Source organism: Sciurus vulgaris (assembly GCF_902686455.1).
Source record: "Sciurus vulgaris genome assembly, chromosome: 8".
Lineage (NCBI taxonomy): Eukaryota > Metazoa > Chordata > Mammalia > Rodentia > Sciuridae > Sciurus > Sciurus vulgaris.
In genome coordinates, this window is record NC_136468.1 from 80,642,629 (window position 1) to 80,665,750 (window position 23,122).

At 35.2% G+C, this 23,122-nt stretch overlaps 1 protein-coding gene across 26 annotated transcripts in view; it reads left to right on the plus strand.

Moving 5' to 3' along the window:
• The window catches only part of HDAC9 (histone deacetylase 9), a 926,898-nt gene that overhangs the window by 574,542 nt on the left and 329,234 nt on the right, over positions 1 to 23,122 (plus strand). For 20 of the 26 annotated variants that reach the window (XM_079152285.1, XM_079152284.1, XM_079152283.1 and 17 more), the window contains one exon: positions 9,137 to 9,400. In XM_079152285.1, coding sequence (XP_079008411.1) covers positions 9,137 to 9,400 — 264 coding nt within the window. Of the gene's footprint in view, positions 1 to 9,136; positions 11,751 to 23,122 lie in introns of those variants that run through there. The other 6 variants (XM_079152296.1, XM_079152298.1, XM_079152294.1 and 3 more) reach the window with 1 other exon arrangement.

Here is a 23,122-nt window from a genome sequence, read left to right on the forward strand (position 1 = left end):
AAAATTATTGTCTGGAAGTGCTAGAATATTTTCAAGGCACACATTTCCCACTTGCCTCATATGACATCAGGCTGCTTTGTTCTAAACCAAATCACTGAAGTTTGTTCCAGCTCTCTCCTGTGCCTCTGTATTCACATTGAAGCACAGACCTCGTTTTCTCTTTGGAACAGTAATATATTTAGTGATTGAATTTTTTATCAAGTATAATTTCCACACAATAAACTTTATTTCTCCAGCTTACAGTTCAGTGAGTTTTGAGAAATGTATATCATCATACAATTATTGCGCTCAAGATATAGAATAGTTGCCTCAACTTCTAAAATGCCATTGTGCTGCTTCTTTGTAGTTGTACCCTACTTCCAACTCCTGGCACTGTGGTTGAATTTCCGACATCAAACAAATCACAAGTATGGGGGAAGTTGTATTTTAAGAGCACACAGATATCATCCCTAACTGATCTAAATCGTAAAATGTTCAAGCAAGAAGTGACCTTAGGAATTATTTTCAGAGTTTATAAGCCTCAGTCTATGGACTGGACCCATCCATGGGTCTTTTGTCTTTGACCTGCCAATTGTCTAAAAAGCTTTCAAATTATTGGCCAATTCTTAAAATAGAAAGATTTCAAATAAAAATTGGATTTCTGGCATTCTCTGAAAAACTGAGCAGTTCAGCCACACTGGGCCCCTGTTGCCCTGTGTAATTATCATCTAGAGCTCAAGTGAGGTTTGCATTACTGTGCAGTTTATTAAAGCCAAGAATGGATCCTCTGGGAGAAAGGATGAAGTCTTCTAGTTGAGTGACCCAAGGACCACTGGCTTTGCCATGGTGTCTGTTCAGAACTCCAACATTTGTTTGAATGTTTGGTTACTCAAAAACACCAAAGAAAATGAAAATGCCTTTTGTCCCCAAACCTTTAATTTCTACCCTTAAGGAGCACAGGAGGAAAACTTCTAAGAAAAATAAGATACTCTTATCTGAAGATCGAAAGGAGATTTCAAGGGGGGAAAATCCCATTATGTTCTATTAAAGGACATACAAAAAGGAAGTCAGATTGTCTGTGTTCTAAAGAAAACCCCCTAAGAACTCTCGTTAAACTCTCTTGCTGAGGATTTTATGCTCTTAAAGTCCATTCTTCCCATTTGCACTTTGCCTACCTAAGTTCAATCTTTCCCAGCAGTCACAGTGATCATTTAAAATGCAAATCAGATCATGTCATGGTATTGTTTCAAGCTCCCCAGTTGCTACTTACTGAATATAGGGTAGGATCGGAACATATTAATGTGGTCTTCAAAGCTGTCATGACCCAGCTCTTGTCCTTTCCCACTGCACTCATCTCTTCCCTCCTTCACTCAGCTTCAGCCAAAGCTTCTTATGGAATGTTAAGCCTCCAAGTCTTCTCAGGATTTGAGCTTTTTATGGGGGTTTGTCTTAGTGCTAACCTCCCCACTTCAAAGGGGCCTTCATTGCCCATCCAAGCTAAAATAGATACTCATACTCACCACTTCCCCAAACATTTGGGACACATGGACTCTTCCATTGCTTCCATTTTCTGTCTCTCTCAGTGCTGGGCTCTTGGTTAATTGACCCTTCTTTTTCCAGGGCCTTGCATATATTAAGAGCTCAAAAAAATAATTGTTGATAGAATGAAAGAGTCGGTGGACAACTTTGTCAAACTAACTGAGAGAAGGAAGAATTGAATTTACTTCAGGGAAAAAAATAATTAAGTTATGGAAATATCAGGAAATTTTGAAAAATATTTTCATTGCAGGCATTGTTTAGACAAACATTTAGAGTTAAAAAGATAAAGAAGTTTATTAAAGATTTACTTTGTCCTTAGATTAATTTATACCCCTTCAAATATTGGTAAGAAAGGATGCTTGCCAGTTAAGACTTTTAATTATGTAAATAATGAACCAATATTTAGAAAATCTTTCCTCTCTTGTTGTTTAATTTGGTGCCTCTGATTATTTTCCTAAAATGCACAGAAGTTTTAAATGACATGTTTTGGCTTGAGGCGGGAGTCCTCTAAGTTAGACCTCTCAATTTGAAAGCTCTCCAAGTTCTGCCTGTTGTTTTTTAGAACAGTTGGTACATACCTAATCTATTTGTGAATTTGAGACAGAATTTTATCATTATTTTTAAATCTAGTTTCCTTGGAGCTTAAGGAAAAGGTTTTATTTTTCCCAAAGAAGAATATTACATTTATTTAACAAAAAGAAAAAGAAAAAGAAAAGAAAATTGATGAATTTGTGCTGTTGCCATTTCCTGATTCAAAATCTGTCTTAAAATTTGAGGCAAAATAAGGAACTGATGAATTGTGTTAAAGGTCACTTTGTGTAGTTCAATAATCACATTCTAACACCAGTGATTAATGATTTCTTGACAATGTCAGAAAATCAGATGTCTGTCAGAAACAGATTTTCTTTTTATCTGGTCCTGTCCTTATTTGGTATTTCATATCTGAAGATATTTGTGGGGACATGAAGGATTTCTGTGGAAAAAATTTAAATCATAGAATTTAAGGATGTTGTATTTAAAGGCCCTTATGCTTATATTGATTTTGGACTTGTGTCAAACCATGTAAGTTTCATAAAGATGAGCTGAAAGTGCTAATATGTAAAGATTAGTGACATGGCCTTTAAACATTATTTAAGGAATTTTACATCTTTTGTTGATACAATAGGATGCTTATATGGGAAGTAAAATACTGAAGTTATGGATTTGCTCTAAGCCTATCAGGGATGGATAAAATCTGAAGAGTTTAGTTGTAACACTTGAAGATGTTAGACTTTTGCTCATTTACCATGCTATCTGGCACACAGAATATCTGTGTGAATGTGTATTAGTGTATGGGTGTTCCCAGCCCGGAATGGTTGTAGACTGTCTGCAGCATTTTTAGCATCCAGCACAATGGCCGTACAGTAGCATAGAGAATACAGAGACGCTGACAGATGAGTGAGAGCACAGATAAAAGGAAAAGAAGAAGCTGTGCAGCCACTGTCTTTATCTCAGCTGGGGTCCCCCCCCATAGTAACTCACCTGGTGTCAGACGAATGGCGCACAGTGTTTTACAGATGGGGCCTCAGCAGAGATTCACGCAGGCTTGCACATTTTATCTGTCACACAGATGTTTCGTCTTCTGTTTTCTAGCCAGCAAGGCAACAGCTCAACTTTGCTGGAGGATCACCTCCAGATGTTCAACCAAAGACAGACCCTGGTACCCCACTGAGAGTAAGCAGACATCTCGCCGCATCTGGGGCCACTCAGCAGCAGTACAAATTAGAAAAGGGTTAGCCCTACCATCCTTGTAATGGTGATATTTGTAGTTCAAAAACACATAGAATACAACACAGTCTAAATACTTACAAATAGCACCAAGTAACTTTTCATTTTAAAAATCTGAAATAAGTCAAACCTGGCAGGCAGAATTTCTCTGCGACTTTTGTTTGTAGAGTTTCCTTGCTGATGTTAATTGCTAATTTTTCCATTCTGGCAAATTTGAGTGTTTAAATGAAAACAGCTTTAGTCAAATACCTCAAATAAAATCAGAAGTGTAGGTTAACTCCCTCTGTGCACTTACATTTTTGCAACACTGTCTCTAGAAAGTCCCATTTATCTCTTTTTTTTTATTTGGTGAATCTACACAAAAAGAACCTCTTACTCCAGAAAAGATGAAAAAGTGGTAGTTATTGGTCATGGAGACATTGGCTTTGCTTCATAACCTAGGAAAAAAGTGTGAAAGCATTGTTGCTTAGCATTAAGTGTTCATATATTTATGAAGCTCCAGCTAGGTGTCATACAATTAATTATTAGGTACTAGACTAGAACATGAGGAGAAACATCAAGCTCATGCCCTCACGAAGCTTAAATTATAGTGAGGGGCAAGAGCAGCTATGACTATAAACAAAAATAGTTACATAATGCCAGATAATTAGAAGGGCTATAAAGAATATATTTATCCATGAGATAATAATAGAGGTAAAATCTGATAAGAAGGAGCCTGTTAGGAATGTAAAGACTTGGGGAAGTAAAGAGAGCACAGCTTCTCCTCAGACCTGGTGGGAGAATCAGATCGGCATGCTCACATTCGCTGGATAGGCAAAAGGCAGTGTAACTGGAGTATGTGAATGAGAGTGAATAAGATACTATGAGAGGTAGGTGGGGCCAGGTCCTGGAACATCTGTGTACCATGTAAAGAGATTTGTATTTTATTATAAGCCTATCGAGAAGCCATTGGACGACTGTATGCAGAGAACTGATGTTACCTAAATTATAGTCTGAAAAGAATTATTAGAGCTATAGTAAGAGATGGAACCATTGAAGTTCAAGAGGGTAAGATGCAAGCCCCAACAGTTGGTTATTTTGGAAGTTCCCGGAGAAAACGATGGTACTTAGGACTTAAGTGATAGCAAAGGAAGTGGAGAAGATTGGATGCTGAGGACTTGATAATAGATGGAAAGAAAAGATGAGAGAAAAACAAGCATAATGCTTAGATTATTGACTTCTGCAGTTGTGTGATGCTGTTTACTCAGATGAGAAAGATTGGGTGATCAGTACGTTTGGGTGGGATAGGAATAAAGATTATCTTTGAACTATTTAAGTGTATGATGTTACGTTTTAGATATTTAGAGCTCAGGGGAGAGATAAGAATTGTTTATATTAATTCAGTTGTCATATATCTATATATGTATATTTTTTTTCAGAAGAGAATACAAAGCAGGGAAGTATAGAAGGTTCTAGATTTCTGCTGTTTTTTTTTTTTTTTTTAATAATCAAATTCCCATTTTGCAGTCTTGGAGATAACTTGGCTTCTTTTGGGCATGGGATTCCTTCTTTATAAAAGAAGAGTTTTAAAATGTTATTAGACATTTTCAACCCCAGCATTTTACATCTATATGATTTCTACTCATAAATTGCTTTTATATGTCATGAAATGTTTCTTTTATAAACCATTAAGGAATTCTACTTTTGGAAAAAAGAATGTTTTGCCATTTGGCTTTTTATTACCAAGTGATCCCAATGTTATTCATTCTGGCTTTTTTCCCCCCTTTCTGTTTCCCTTAGTACATCAGAAGTAGATGATGTCAAATGAATTAACTGGAACAAATGCCATTATTTCTGTATTGCACACTAAAAATTTTTGTATACAGTGTCATATATGTATCTGTGTTGGGGAGGTTGTGAACGCTGATGAAATTTGATTTATGCACTAATAGAGGTGATTTCTGGGTACTTCACTGACCTCAGAAATATATTATTATGTTAGATTTCAGAAAGTATTCTGTTAAAATGGTCATCAAACACTCAAGGTTTTATCTGTATTAGATTCATCTTTTACTTGGTATCTATGGAAAATTATATTCTAGCAAATTAATGCTCAGATCTTTGGTTGCACCAAGTGACATCAGTCTTCTTTTTTTCAAGATGCTGTGATTTTTGTCTTGTTTCACTACCTAGATCGGTTTACCTTCACTGACACCTCTTAACATCTCATTTAAATGGCTGATGGATTTTGCATCTGTGCTATTATGAATGACTTTAAGGAGAGAGATTTTGGTCAAATGGTGTAGATAAAAACCTAGCTGATGTAGATTCAAAGGAGAATGAAAAAAAAAGAGATGTGAAAATGAAAAGAGATAACTGAAGGAGTTTCATGGTGGAGGGAGGGATAGAGTGGGGGAAGCAGTCAAGGGAAGTTTCTTCCTTAAGATGGGCCATAGTACTAAAACATGTATAAATGAGAATACCCCAGTAGGAAGGGCCACATGTGACAGAGGCGGAGTGCATGTTTGCAGTGGATGGAATCCAGGGCATAAGATGAGAGAGCAGTGACATTTCATTCACTGTAACAGCAGGAAAGTTGGAAGGAACAACTTGGTAACTGCAGTGATAGCAGAATGCTGAGTTTCTCTTCTGATGCTTCTATATTCTCAGTGAAATAAGAACAAAGGCATTAGCAGGGAGTGAGGAAAAGGCAGGGATGTTCAGATTTGAGAAGAAAGATGATAGTATGAAGCAGTCATTGATAAAGTAACAGTGAATTAGCTAGAGAAATGGAGGAGAAGTTCCAGGCAGCATGGTGGGCCATCAGAGGGGTAGGGTTATGAATTTAAAGAGAAACACTCAGCATGATTTTAATAGTTTGTTTATTTCCTGGATCATTCAGCTGCTTGAGTTTGGCAGAGATTTAGTGTGAACAAAGGTTAGGAGTCTTCCTTGTCCAGTAAAATTCATATTGAGGAGGGTTAAGTGGAACCTAGCCCAGCAAGAAGGGAAGTGAGCAAATGAAGGGAAGAGTAGGCAGTGAGAATTTGGCTTGTAGGACCCACTAGAGCTGAGGGAATGGTTGGGGTCACAATATTCAGAGAATGAGCCAGAAAAAAGCAATGGTGCTTGAAATAGAGATCTAGGAGACTGTACAATTACTGCTGAAGACCTGTGAGATAAGATCATGGTATTGTGCTGAGGCAGAATGGAGGACCCCAACTTTGGAGGTTAAGAGATCAAGGAACTGAGAGGCCATGTTGGCACCAGGAAAAAAAAGGGGAAGGACAGCAAGAGAAAAGCCCTTTTACTTAATGAGAGGTGAATACTTGGTTGTTGAGTACTCCCCATAACATCAATCAAACATCCGGAGACTGGCTAAGGTTCAGAGCCACCCTACCATAAGCAGGGTCTTCTGATATGGCATTTTCTAAGAGCACCGGCCTATGCTCTCTGGCCAGCTTTTCGTGTTGGCAGGATCATTTCCACCTCCCTCTTGGGGGTATCTGCTTGCCTCATGGGTGTCATTGGTCTACCAGTTCTAAGGAGCCAGTTCCCATTAACCTTTCCAGCTAAGCTGTGGTAGCAAGACGGAGCATTTCTACAGCTTGGTGAGCGTCTGTCCAGGTGAACCCTCAGCATTCTTACTGTGAATGCTTTCTCCGAGGGAGGGGCTCTTTAGCTTTCTTCAACCTTTCTCCGATAAATCCCATCTTCCCACAAGACCCTCTCACCTTCTCTTTTTAGGAGGTAGGGTTGCAGGCCTGACTGATGTCCTTTCTGTCTCTGAAGAATGAGTGGGTGTTTGCCACTCAGTGTTCTTATCCCTGTTGTTGCAGCACAACCAGGACTTTTCCTTTAAAAATCTTACTCGCTTTTCAGGATCTTGTAGATTCTGTTTCTAAAAGCAAATTGCATGGGATCCTATGATTATGTAGTGAGAATTCAGGACTATTAAGTTTCTCTTCTCCAGCCTCATTAAGGTATGCAAACTATTATGAATTTAAGACAGAGATTGCTGGTTCATATTCAGAACTGGATCAAAAGTACAGAATATAATTCCTTAAAATGTAATTTCAGACATTCAGAACATAAGAGGAATATTCTCCTTAATGCTGTCTGCTCAGGAAAAATAACAATTAGATTGTCAGCACCAAGGTCATTAATATTGAAACTTTTGATATGGGTCATTTTGATACGGGTCTCAATTGGCATGTGTTCTCTTAACTTGATCATGTCTGATTTAGGTCTGGGGATTCTAGGTCTCATATACAGTTTACTCTAAGTTATATTTTATTTCTAGAGATTCTCCACCAAAACATGTATAAACTCCAGCAACATCTTTCCAGCATTTTCTTTTGATCCTCAGATCCCACCAGCCTTTCCTCAGTGAAACTCCCCTTTTCCCATTTCCACTCCTATTCCAAGTAGCATAGGCTCTCATAGCATGCATGTTCCTTTCTTTAAAGCATTTGTCCTACACAAAAATAAAATCTTCATTCTTAAAAAAAATAATGACTTTATTAATCTATTTTATGACTTTCTAACACACTGAAATCCAGGCCTTGAGGGCAGGGCAGTGGCCTTTTCTGATACATGGCATTGTGTGTCTTAAGGGCATAGATAATTATTGAACAAGACATCCACCTGCAGTAAAATTGAAGGGATCTGTCAGAGTGTTAAGAACTATTTGAGATTATGTGGACCAGAGGATGTTTTATAAGCCTAAAGAGCTTGCCCTTCAAAGTTTGAGTAATTATGTATTCAAACTTTAAAACATGTTTAGTTTTTAAAACCTAATTATGTATGAGTGGGAGGTTAACTTAAATTTTATGTAGAAAAATCTGTATTCATGGTTTCAGTGGTGGTATTCTAAGTGTGCTGCTAGTTATGATAATTGGCATGTTGCTTGCATAGCCATTGACTTAGCATAAAAACTCTAACCACCCTTGAAAACAGTTTGAGGTCTCCAGATGATCAGTCAACAGGACTATTGTGAAATAAAACAAAAGGCCCGTGTCAGCTGAAATCATCTTTAAACTACTTCCCCATTTATTGAGGTTTCATGCTATGGTATTTTGCTATTGTTTAAGTTAGGAATATCATCAGTTGTCTTTTTTAATCACCAAGAAGTCAACCTATGTGTTTTTGAAGATTAAATGTAATTTAATTTACAAAATAACCAAAATGTCTAAATAATAATTTTCAGATTGAAAGCTAAATCCTTGTTTTTTTACCATTACTCAGTTTCATTTGGATCTATTTATAAAACATTTTAATGCTATCAATTTTTTTCACAAATCTGTGCCTCTTCAGAGTTCTGAAATAAATATTTCTGTGTTTTACAAGTATATCCATGAAGGTGCTTTATCACTTGACTATAATTTGACCATATAGGTACTGAAAAATTAGATAGACATGAAAGGCTACTTTCATTTGTGTTTGGGGCTTCTATAGAGGTTTAAATATTTTGAAAAATTAGATCTGGAAAGTTTTATATTACCCCCTTTCCTCTTTTGATAAAAGTATTATTTCTAAACTTACTTGTATGAAATGACCGCCATGAAACCTGTCCTTGTGAAAGTTTCATGGTTTCCAAGGACACAGTTTATTTACCTTTTCCCCACCTTTTCCACCATTTTCTAAGTGCATTAAAAAGTAATCTGTTTTTTAAAACACACCAATACAGGTGGAGGGATTGCTTCAGATTTTGTGTTACTGAGGAAGCTTGTTGCATACAAATTCATTTTGAAATGATGAGCTATGATTAAAAGTCAGAGTGTGCTGTAGTAGAGTTATTAGAGGTCAAAGTATAATTTTCTGTTACCATCAAGAACTATTGACTTCTGAACCCCTGAACACTCTCTTCTAGCTGCTTTCGAAATCTATTGAACAACTGAAGCAACCAGGCAGTCACCTGGAGGAAGCTGAGGAAGAGCTTCAGGGGGACCAGGCGATGCAGGAAGACAGAGCGCCCTCTAGTGACAACAGCAGTAGGAGCGACAGCGGTGCTTGTGTGGATGACACACTCGGACAAGTTGGGGCTGTGAAGGTCAAGGAAGAGCCAGTGGACAGTGATGAAGATGCTCAGATCCAGGAAATGGAATCTGGGGAGCAGGCTGCTTTTATGCAACAGGTAATAGGCAAAGATTTAGCTCCAGGATTTGTAATTAAAGTTATTATCTGAACATGAAATGCATTACAGGTTTTGGTAAATGGATATCATTTCCTATCAGTTTACAACTCTGAAGGATCTGATTTTAGTGTTTAAGGATTCTGATTAATACAGGTAAATGTATATATCTATATAGAGATCTGTCTATGTTGATCTCTAAGTAGATATCAAGGTTTAATTGAAACTCCACTGGTAAGAAAATAACTGTTTTGCTAAAATTATGCTACGTAATATCCAAGTAATTAGTAGGCTTTAAATTCATTCCAAAGCCTGCCACACCAGTTACTTCTAAGGAAAACGAACTCACTGTTATTTTTAGTTTATCTGTTGAGATCAGTGACTGCTGGATGTACTTGTCCAGTCTGATCAATGAAACATTCTATTAGTTTTTGATCTTTTTGAACTTATAGAATCCAATTTTCACATCACTGTACATAGTGTATCATACTACAGTCTTGAGCACTGTTAAAGGTAGTCTGCCCCTTCCTTCCTCTCTCTTTTTTGTTAAGTAGAAATATTCTGGTTACCAAACCAGTAGTCCTAGGCTATTGTGTAGATTGCAATTGAAAATATTAGGAATACAGGCGGTCTTAAATGCAAATTGGAGTACTTTAGATATAACATTATCTCTCACCTAGCACTGCACATTTTACTTTTTCTTGTGTAATTTGATGACATCATCCATTGAAAAAGATCAAATGAAGCAGATGCAAATGTTGGTGAGAAGTGATGTGCAACATTATGGTCCAATCAGATACTATATTGTATCTACAAATGCAGAAAATACAGTATGATTGTCACCTGATATCAAGTCAAAACCAGTTGTAAAAGAAGGTGTATTGTATTTTATAATCAGAATCACTAGACTCTCTTACATATAATTCCATAATGACATGGCACATACCATATCATTTTGGCAAATAAAAAATTATGAAAGTTGGGTTTAACAAAAGAATTTAGTTGTATGTAATGCACCTTCAGAAGGACTATGTCCTTTGATGCTATAAAATACAAACAACTTTGAAGGCAAAGAAGACCATGTTTATTTAAGTCAGTTCTTTGTCAGGTTCCTGCTGTTCTTCTACAGAAAAGTGATTCTGTGAGGCTGAACAGGAAATGCCTTGTGGAAACAGGAAGTCCAAGTGATTCATGTACTGAGGAATGTAGGAAAAAAAAGTCTGAGGATAGTGTTTTACTCTTTCTGTTTTTAAAGGGCACTCTATGAATTGATTTATTGTCTAAGAAAATAACACCACAAGTAGGGAAATTGTTACGGAAGCTTTTCACTGGAACATTTCCTTCATATTCCCTTTTGATATGTTTACCTTGTTTTATAGGTTTACTTTTGTTAAGCTAGTTAAAGGTTCTCTGTATTAAGACCCCTTTAATATGGATAATCCAAATTGACCTAGTATCTTTGTGAGGTTTTTTTTTCTATTAAAATATTTATATTTCTAAATTCAAGGTATTTTAAGGTGTAGTATCCTGTTTCAAAGGAGATATAGCAGTTTTGCCAAATGTAGACATTGTTCAACTGTTACTGGCACGTGTTGTTTACATTTTGCTGTGACATTTAAAAATATTTCTTTAAAAATGTTACTGCTAAAGATACATTATCCTTTTTTAAAAAGGCTCCATTCAAATTAAATTAACATAACTAGAAGTTAGAAAGTTTAAAACTTTTCCATATAATGAAAGTCCTTCTGATAATTTGACAAATAGCTATAATAGGCAACACTCCCTATCACCAACATATTGGCTAGTATATTCCTTCATATTAAAATGACTTTTTTGTCAGTTGTTTTGCATTAAAAATATGGCATGCCTAAGTTAAAATTGTATATTTTTTCCATCTCATAAATATTCATTTTCTTCAAAGTCTTTTTTCAATCTCATAAAAAAGGGATAGTGCATCTTTTAAAATACATTTTATTTGGGGAGGAACATGTGGCTGAGCAGACTTTTGTATAATATTACTTCAAAGATATGTAATCACAAACAAAAAAACTATTTTTTATAATGTCATTTGAGAGAGCTTCATCAGTACAGTTGGTGGACGTTAATTGTTTGAATTTGATAGTCTTTGAATTTAATCAAGAAACTACCTGGAACCAGTGAAAAGGAAAGCTGGACTTAAATAATCTTAGAACTAATTGATAAATGTCTCTTTTAAAATCTACTGTATTTATTATAATTTACACCCTTGAAGGTGATCTCTTGTTTTGTGTTGTAAATATATTGTTTGTATGTTTCCCTTCTTGCCTTCTGTTATAAGTCTCTTCCTTTCTCAAATAAAGTTTTTTTAAAAGATCCCCTTTCATACATTTGGCTTTGTGTAAACTTTATATATTTAATTGAATTTGAAACTTGTATGCTAGGTCTCATATGCCAAAATATATTGCCATTTTTTTTTTGTTGAAACAAGAAAATAAAGATATTTGAGCAGTTACTTCTAATACCATTAAAAAATAATACATTCAACAATAATGACTCTAAACTATTTACACCAGCCATTATATAATAGCAAACATATGTAAAATTTGTTGCCTTCTCCTTTTCCAGTGTGAATCTTCCCATGATATGCTATCATCTTTGGTATTTAAATTAAAATGTCAACTTATAAATATAAAACTTCAAATAAATAGACGTCAGCTCCTAACTATGCTCAACTTAAAAATTATTTTTAAAAAGCTTAACATAATCCCTTGATGATAACAAGCATTCAGTAAATATTAAATGAATAATATTCCAACTATCATAATAATTACATTTATTACAATGAGATCTTGAACTACACATATATAGTGACAGGGAATAAATTTAAAGAGAAAATAGTAATTAAATGAGCTTCCCTTATGTGGTAACGATTGCTATAATACTAGTGTGAAGAACAAAGAGCCTAATCAGGTAAAGGGAACTGTATCATACACATCACATGGGCCAGGCGGTACCTACCTTTCTTCTCTTCTGAGCTGCTGCCAGCAAATTTCTAGTCAATACTTCATAATGTGTTACTGTGTATTTGGTTCAGTAGTTTAAAAGTGATTTTTTATGTTCTTTGGTTCACTTAATCTAATCTTCAATAGTGTCATACAGATTTATGTTATTCTAATTCACAACGGTATTGCATTGGAGTCTTAGGAAATATGGAGCTATAATTACTGAATGTTACATGATGCATTATCCTTCCATGAGACCATACATTGAAATATTTGGTTAAGAATTCTGAAAATACCATTGATGCTAGTCATAATTTTCTGAAATTTGCCTTTGAACTATTAAATTTAAAAGATTAATTCGGGGAGATCCTAAAATAAGAGAGGAATTGATGAAATAATGGTTTTACAGTGTGTATCGGATTTCTGAAATGTTATACAAAGTAACCATTTTAATAAAAAGCATCTTTTCTCCATACAAATAGTCTTTGCTAAGCCTTGGTATAGATAATCATCAGATTTTCTCTTCTGCAGTAAAAAGGTGTTCTCCCTGGTGAAGGTGGTTGCTGAGGAGTAGAGTGCTAGATCGAAGATAGGGAGCCTTTAAGACTTTTTTATTTGTTACATATTCCTTTGGAAGAAAGGAATATGAAACAAAGTAATTCAGATACAATTTTTTTAAATCTAGCACTTAATAATTATATAGATAGATAACAGTGTTTTTAATGTGGCATTCCTTGGTGATGTTTATTGGATAATTGGAGCATGCAATTGTAAGTAACTGTAGTAGGTATAAACAGTGTGTGTACAATTGAGGATTTACAATGATAAATAATTGAGGGCTTTAATTGTAACCAGTTGTAGTGAGGAGCTTTGACATGCAAGAGAAGGATTTTGAGACTATCTTTCCCTTTATCATTGAGAATTTCTCTATCCAATATAAGAGGGCAATCAAAGAAGTTAGACAAATAAAGGGAAAATAGGTTTGTAACTTTCCAGTAGGCTAATAATAGATTTAAAAAGGTTTCTATTCATACGGTTTCATATCTTTTTGTGATAACTTCTTTGAGGCTTATGAACTGTTTAGACAATGTCTCATTTTTGAATCATCTTGATTTACCAAAAGACTTTTACTTTCAGTAATTGCAACCCTACAGTGAAACCAGGTATCCTTGCAAGCACTTTGTATCTATTAACCCTCTCGATCTATACACATCTGTAACTTGTTCAGTCCTCACTTATTAATTAGGTATTACTATCATCCCATCCTAGAACTGAGAGATATAAAAGTCAAGGTCACCTAGTTAGTGGCAGTCTAACTTTAATCTGGCACCAAATCCTTGCTCTCAAACTTCAGCAGTGCACTGACATTTGTACAACAGTTCTTGGCATGTCCCATATGCTTGCTTCTGTCCATTTAATTCAACTCATACTACTTCTCTTCCTCCCTCCTGCCACCTTCCCCTCCCCATTAGCATTTACCAACCTGTTTTGAATCAATTATCTCTCTCTTTTTTTAAATCAGTGCTACAAATTACAAGATTAGAATTCTTTTTTATTTCTAACAGCTGAGGGTTCTAATTCTTGCACATGATGTGTTCAGTCATTTTTAATCATGAAAACTTGTGGGGTTTTCTTTCTTTCTTTTCTTTCTTCCCTGATCAGTGCCCGTACTGGGATGTAGTAAAACAGCTTGCTATACCTGGGGGAGAAAAGTCTTCCACCAGCTTACCAATTCCCCAGCCAAGGCACAGAGTCCAGTTTTTAAGCAGGACCCTGTCTCTTAAAACAATTTTAACCTGTCAAGCATGCACTTAATAATCATTTTGACCTAAAATGCTCTACATAAATATTGTGGAAGGAAAAACAGAATCATCCATTGAGTTGTAAACCTCTTAGGCATTTTTCTAATTATAATGTGGAGGAAAGTTCTTTTGAGGGAAACAGATTCTGATCACATCCCCATAGGTTCTGATCCTGTTGTCCTGACTGGGAGCTCAGGAACCTATATTTTTCAAGCTCTTTGGGAGAGTGATTCAGAAATGGTTTGGGAGATGGCCAGTGGCAACCTTAAGCACTTCCTGAACTTTGGCCTGATTCTTAATAGGTTTTACCTGAGATTCTCAATTCTTTGATTCATAGTTTAAGAATACACTTCTCATATTTCCTGTGTAATTTCCCTTGTTTTCTTTGATATTTTGACTCAACTGCAGATTATCATCACTCCATTCACTGTTATTACTTCGGCTGATAGTATTTGTGCTGTCTCTCTTCTAATTTAAATAATTGCTAAGTTTATTTCTGCAACTATAATTTACCAAGGTTTGGCTAATTATTTTTCTTCAAAGGTTCTGTGCTATTTGTTGTGCTTTTAAAAATTGGGATAAAATTTAAATATATAAAATAAAATTCACCATTTTAAGCCTTTTAACCTGTACGATTCAGTAGTTTCTAGCACATTCACAATGCTGTGCAGCTGTCCCTAATAATTCCAGAACATTTTCATCATCTCTGCTTTTTAAGCAGTCACTGCCCATTCCCCTCTGCTCCTGACTCTGTTGGGGTCTTAAGCCCCCCCTGCCCTTCTCGACTAGCAACAAGGGAAGGGGACACTCCCCAACAAGGTCAGACTGGGATAGGTAGGGCCCACTGACCACCCGCTCCCAGTCCTCCTGGCGGAGGACAATCAGATGCGTCAGGGAGACCAGTCACAGCAGGAACTTGTTTATTGAGGAAGTCACACAGCTTTTATGTAGGGTCGGGGCTAGGCGGGAACCAATCAGCTTAAAGGTCAGCAAGGCATGGGGTGTTCACGCAGGCAAGAGTCCCATAGGACTATATGGCAAGCACGAGCTGATCAGTTGGTGGAACTGGTGTTAACCAATCCCTGACGGTGGTCGGGTTTATCCTCATGAACCTTTGAAACCGCCTTTGAGCCTTGATTTTGCTCTCTCGCCAGGGAGTAAGGAGTCAGCCTGAGTTAGTTAACGTCTCATTAGTCCCAACATGACCCCTGGAACCATTCACCCACTTCATGTCTGTATGGATTCGCCTATTGTGGACACATCATATGCATGAAATCATGCATTATGTGGCCTTTAGTCACTGCAAGTTTCATCTGTGTGGTAATAGATATCAGTCCGTTTTGTCTTATAGCTGAGTAGTATTCCCTTGTATGTATACACTGCATTTTGTTTATCAGTTCATCTGTTGACAGATGCTGGATTAGTTTTAGTTTTTATCTCTTATGGGTTATGCTGCTATGAACATTCATGTACATTTGTGTTTTTATTTCTCTGCAGTGTATATCTGGGAATGAAATTGCTGGCTCATATACTTATTCTAGCTTTTTGAGGAGCCACCAAACTGTTTTCCCCATAGCTCAATATTTTCCCTTTCCACTAGTTATACATAAGAGTTCCAATTTCTCCATATCTTCTCTGACACACTGTTTTCTTGCTTTTTTGATGACAGCATACTAATGGGAATGAAGAGCTGTCATTTTTGCTCTGATTTCTGTGTCACAAAGAAGTAATGCTTAAGATCATTCTTTCACTTGCTTATTGCCAGGTGCATGATGGAGAAATGTCTACTCGAGGTCTTTGTCTACTTTTTAAGTTGACTTTTTTTATTAAGTTGTAAGAGTGTATTAAAATATCGTTTGCTTATTAATCCCCTATCAGATACACAATTCCCTTGATGAGACAACGTTTTAAGTTTTTTTTATTAAAAATCATGAATTTACATAGGGCAATGTTGTTTGATTCATTCTGTTATTTTTCCTTTCCCCCCACCCCTCCCACCCCTCTTTTCCCTCTATACAGTCCTTCTTTCCTCCATTCTTACCACCCTCCTTATCCCTAACCCTAAACCTAACCCCAACCCTAACGCTAACCCCTCCAACCCCCCTTATATGTCCTCATCCACTTATCACCGAGATCATTTGTCCTTTAGTTTTTTGAGATTGGCCTATCTCACTTAGCATGATATCTTTCAATTTCATCCATTTGCCTGCAAATGCCATAATTTTATCATTCTTCATGGCAGAGTAATATTCCATTGTATATATATGCCACAGTTTCTTTATCCATTCATCAACTGAAGGGCATCTAGGTTGGTTCCATAATCTGGCTATGGTGAATTGAGCAGCTATGAACATTGATGTGGCTGTATCTCTGTAGTATGCTGATTTTAAGTCCTTTGGGTATAGGCCAAGGAGTGGAATAGCTGGGTCAAATGGTGGTTCCATTCCAAGCTTTCTGAGGAATTTCCATACTGCTTTCCAGAGTGGCTGCACTAATTTGCAATCCCACCAACAATGTATGAGTGTACCTTTTTCCCCACATCCTCGCCAACACCTATTGTTGCTTGTGTTCTTGATGATTGCCATTCTAATTGGGGTGAGATGAAATCTTAGGGTAGTTTTGATTTGCATTTCTCTTATTACTAGTGATGTTGAACATTTTTTCATATATCTGTTGATTGTACATCTTCTTCTGTGAAGTGTCTGTTCATTTCCTTAGCCCATTTGTTGATTGGATTATTTGTATTCTTGGTGTAGAGGTTCTTGGATAGGCAGAATTAATATTGTCAAAATGGCCATACTACCAAAAGTGCTATACAGATTCAATGCAATTCCAATTAAAATCCCAATGATATACCTTACAGAAATAGAGCAAGCAATTATGAAATTCATCTGGAAGAATAAGAAACCCAGAATAGCTAAAGCAATCCTCAGTAGAAAGAGCAAAGCAGGAGGTATCACAATACCAGATCTTCAACTCTATTACAAAGCAATAGTAACAAAAACAGCATGGTATTGGTACCAAAATAGACAGGTAGATCAGTGGTATAGAATAGAGGACACGGACACAAACCCAAATAAATACAATTTTCTCATACTAGACAAAGGTGCCAAAAATATGCAATGGAGAAAAGATAGCCTCTTCAACAAATGGTGCTGGGTAAACTGGAAAACCATATGCAACAGAATGAAATTAAACCCCTATTTCTCACCCTGCACAAAACTCAACTCACAATGGATCAAGGACCTCGGAATCAGACCAGAGACCCTGCGTCTTATAGAAGAAAAAGTAGGTCCAAACTTTCAACTTGTTGGCTTAGGATCAGCCTTCCTTAACAGGACTCCCATAGCCCAAGAAATAAAAGCAAGAATCAACAACTGGGATAGATTCAAACTAAAAAGCTTTCTCTCAGCAAAGGAAACTATCAGTAATGTGAAGAGAGAGCCTACAGAGTGGGAGAAAATCTTTGCCACTCATACTTCAGATAGAGCGCTAATTTCCAGAATCTATAAAGAACTCAAAAAACTCTACACCAATAATACAAATAATCCAATCAACAAATGGGCTAAGGAGATGAACGTTTTAAGTTTTACAAAATCCAGTTTATCTCTTTTTCCTTTGGTGCATGTGCTTTTGGTGTTATAATTAAGAAACTGTTGCTTAATCCAAGATCACAAAGATTGACCCCTGTTCTTCCTTCTCAGAGTTCTGTGGTACTTACTTTTAGGCCTTTGACCCCTTTTGAGTTACATACACTATTTTTTATAAAATTTTCTTCCATGCATTTGAGCTATTCTTAAAGAGATAATATCTTAATGACTGGCTCCACTTTTTCATGCATCGTCTGTTTTCCTTATTTCTCTTTGACTTTGGTCCTGTGTTTCTGCCTTTCCTGCTACTAATTCTTGTTGCTTTTTAGCATTTGATACAACTTTCTTTTTCCACTTTTCTTCCCAAAGCATCATTTAAATGCTTCAATCTTGATATTGATTACATCTGATATAAACTGAGTGAAAAAACTGTTTATTTTCCTTTGAGGGATGCTTTTTTTCCTTGTATTTTTGAAAAACTAAATTGGCTATTTTTCTTTATAGATATGGTTTTAAAATCTTACCCTCACTAATTTTCACTTATGTCTACTTTGCACTTAAATTTCATGTTGCACTTAAAGTTCATGTTGTCCGTGTCTTTCCTTTGCTTTTTGTGCCCTTGTTGATAGAATATCTGGAAAGACCCCCTAGACTTTAAAACTGGTAGCTACATGTATCTATAGAGCACTTAAAATGTGACTGACAAGAATTGAGATTTGCTTTAAGTACAAAATGCACACCAGATTTCAAAGATATAGTGTAAAATTATATTAATATCTCTTAGCATGCATTGATTACATATTGAAATAATAATATTTTAAATATCCTATTATTAAATTTTTTTTTGCTTTACTTTTCTCAACATGACTAGGAAATTTGAGATTATATATATGGCTTAAATTTGTGGCTCATATGTTTATGTTTTTGCTTTAGATAATCTCTATCTTATATTTTGATAACAGATCTCATCACATCATTTTGCAAATGAGTGGGCTATAAAACCTGAACCGATAAATATTTGTTCTTGCCAGTATCTTTCTATTGCACTTAGTCTGACACAAAAGCACAAACTCTTAGTATTAGAAGAAATCTGTGACATCTTACTGGTTTAAGGGTTCAAAGATTTTTTTTCTCCTTTACCTTAAAGAACAACTAAGTGTCAGTTTTATCATCAATATTAATTAGACGGACAATTCATTTACTGCACTTACTCTCATCTTAAATTTAGTAAGTTCATCTGTAAAGTGTGCAGTTTTATTTCAGTGAAGACATTTAGACACTGGTATAGATAAATATGAAGTTATCTTTGATGAGCTTCTCTCCTTTTTTCATATATGTAGTTTGTCTTCCTATTTCTAATTTCAAACCCCAACATCCTTTCACATTCCCTTTGACTCTGCTTCCCCCAGGTACTACCTTCATGAATACTAAAATATATGTGTGGTCTTATCATTGTAATAGCCTCTTGGCATCACCGGGGATGTTTATACACATTCAGTTAGCTCACTATGATTTACCAATGCCATATTCCCATTGTCTGGCATGACTTACAGTGAGTTTGTCCTAATTGTTTCCTTCAAGTGGTATTAAGAAGTTATATTTCTTATAATTCAACATCATACTCTGACCAGGCACTTGCCCCTCCCAATATAACCTAATTGCTTAGGCACCTTAGCATATTTCCCACTTGGGTTCCAGTCAGCAGGACTTTCTCCAAGCTTTTGAGCCTATTGAAGACTTGAGCTTCATTTTCCCAGCCCTCTACTGCTTCTCAGATTTCTCTAATCCACCTGGATTCTCCAGTCCAGTTTGTAATCAGTTCCATACAAATCACCATGTCATTCTTCTGTAACTATTACCCTCTATATCTTTGACTTTTTGTCTTTTGAGGTTAGGGAAATATATTGTGTTTCTCATTGTTCCAACCACCATCCAGGGAACCTATGCTCAATTAGACTTCATTTGAATGATTTTTATTTTGCATTTCCCTTATTCAGATGAAAATGGCTACTAGCCATTTTCTTCCCTTTCTTCTACATGCTCACTTTTGTTTTCTATGTGAATATATAGAATTATTTTTAACTTGATAGAGTAATTCTTGTGCTGTGTCCTCATTAATAATATTTTCTTTAAGACAGCTATAGTAAAAATAGCTACTATTCAATTTTCATTTTGGGCCACTGGTAAAGATGAAAATTGTTTTCTTGATGAATTTCTTATTTGATATTACTCATATCTGAATTGACTTTTAATAATTTATAATCATATGAATCATTGTTGCTTCTGTTGTAGTGTCTGGCACATATTTTTAGATAAAATGCAGTATTTCAAATAATATATCCTCTTTATTATTATTTCTTATTTCCATATAACCTACTGATAGTTTTTAAAAATAAGACTTTGGAAACAAGACAGAATGATTCATATATATTAGTATTTCTCAAAAAGTAAACCAACTTTCCTCATCCTTATATACATTTAAATAAAGAAAACTATTACCAAACATGAAAATAGATGTGTTGTCTTGACAATGTGTGCATTACACCTTCAGCAGTGGCCTTTTTCATTGTCTTTGAGATCCCTGCTTGGCCCTGCCCCATAGAAGTAACCGCCTAGTAACCGTAACACTGACGCTATAGTCAGACTATGGGAGTTTCATCTCGTTTCATCTCCAACTCCATCATCTATTGTCAATTCCATGTGGAGCAAATTACTTAATTCTACCAAGTCTATATTTACTCACTTGATACATATGATTGGTAATTACATTTTTTATAAATGTAATTCTCACCCTATTATAAATCAATCAGAAAGCAAAACCCAGAAAATTGGCCTTGTGTATAGCTTTCTCTTATCTGTCACATTTGTATTGAACTGGACTTTCTTTGGAATCAGCATGAAATAAACAACATTCTACTTCTACGTCTTTGCTTTCTAACAAGTACTCTAAGAATCTTGTTTGTCTTCTACTATCTCCAATTTGGTGCATGCTAACAGAACTTAATAGGAGAAATCCTGCAATGATTTCTTGAACTTGAGTAATTTGCTTCCTGATTTTAAATATCCAGGAACCCTTTATTACCTTTATTTAACAGAGAAAGAATTAGATAACAAACTGTCTGTGGTCTTAAATATGTGTTGGTCATGTAAGCGATGTGACTAAATTCCTCTTTTTATATTTTGTGAATTAAAGAACATTAACCATTCAGTTTTCTGGTGTATATTTTAAGTGGCTTGATTTTTTAAAATACCTTGAATTGTATGGCAAACTCATGAAAATATACAACTTGATTCATTTACTTGTTACTTTCTTTACTCACGTACAAACATCTGCATCTCCATACACTTTTACCTTTATGCCTGTGTAGTGGATATTCGTACCTCCTTATGCTATTCTACCTCAGTATGACATTTCTGGATATAAAAAAGGAGGCTCTCCCAGGAATTCAAAGCACTCCAATTTCTAATGTCCTGGATCATGTTCCATGATAATTTGAATTAAACTTTTAAAATGAGATTTGTACTTTGGTCACTAAACTTTCTAAATCTCATTGCATTTTTAATCTACTTTTCAAAAGTATTACTTACAGAATACATTCATTGTATATGTTTAGTTCAATGAATTTTGACAAATGTATATATCCCAATCTAGATATATAATATTTACATCACTCCAAAGAATTCATTTCTTCCTTCTTAATCAAGCACCCACTACCACTCTTCACTCAACCCCAGGCAACTATTGATCTGTTTTCTGTCACTGTTCATTGGTTTTGATTTTTTTCTAGAATTTCATATAATTAAATAGCATAAAAAGTGTATCTGTGATATTTTTACCTGGATTTTTTTCAGCCAAGGAATTCTTCTGAGATCCATCATAGTGTGTCAGGAATATGATTGTCTTTATTGCTAAATATTGTTCCCTAGTATGGCTATACCATAGATGTTTATACATTCATCTACTAGTGGAATTCAGGTTATTTCCAGGAATGGGAAATTTTGAATGAGCTGATATGAACATTGTTTTTATTTCTTTGGGGCAGTTACCTACACATGAAATTGTTGAGTTGTATGCTAAGTATATGTCGAACTTTATAAGAAAGTGCCCAATTATTTTAGAAATAGCGTTTATTATTTTACATTCATATCAACAATGTGCGAGAATTTCTATCACTCTACATCTTTATCAGCACTCGATATTTTCAGACTTTTTGTTTTTAATTTTATGCTTTCAGTTGATGCTAATAGAATCTTTTGTGGTTTCAGTTTGGGTTTCAGAGATGTCTAATGATGTTGAGCATCTTTTCATGTGTGTGATGGTCATTTGTATACTTTCTTTGGTAAGTTGGTAATTCAGCTATACTGCTTTTGTTTATTGGAGTGACTTTCTTTTTATAATTGGCTGTAGGAGTAACACATATTTCAAATAAAATTCTTTGATATATATATACACACAGACACACAGACACACACACACACACACACACACACACACATATAGTGACATACATTTTGAAGAGCAGAATGTTTTAATTTTTGTGGGTTTCATCCTATCAATTATTTCTTCTATGGCTAGTTCTTCAGAGACCTAAAAAAGAAAATTTTACTTCTGTTTTCTTCTTCTAGTTTAGTTTTTACATTTAAGTAAAACATCTACTTTGAGTTAATTTTGTATATGGTATGAAGATAAACTGAAGCTCATTATCTTACATGGATGTCTAAATTTTTCAATACCATTTTTTGAAAAGATTATCCTTGTTCCTTTTAATTATTCTGTTACCTTTGTTAGAAATTTTTTTAACATAAATTTGTGAGCAAGTTTTCAAACTCTTTATTTTATTCCTTTGATCTCAATGTTTAACTTTACATTAATACCACAGAATCTTATGGTATTACGTGGTTACTGTTTGCTATATAGTAAGTCTTAAAATCAGGTAGTTTATTTTTTCTATGCTTGTTTTTAAGATTTTCTTGGTTTTTAGCAATGTGTTTGTTAAATGCCTAAATGTAGATTTCTTTGTGTGGAACCCTGCTTTGTTTTACTGAGATTCTTATATCTGTGAGTTTTCACTTTTTAAAATTTTATATAATGACAGGCTTTATTTATTTTAATATTTTTCCTCCTATTATTTCTCTTTATCATTGGGATTACATGTACACATGGAGTAGATTTCTTGATATTGTTCATAGTTCCCTACCTCTATACATTTTTCCTTGTTCTATTTTCTCTGTTTCAATTTATATATCTTCTATTGCTGTACACATCTTTTCTTCCTAGTAGACAAATTTGATCACATACAAATTGATCACATACAATAAATTTGCATTTAAGACTTTACATTTTTCATATCT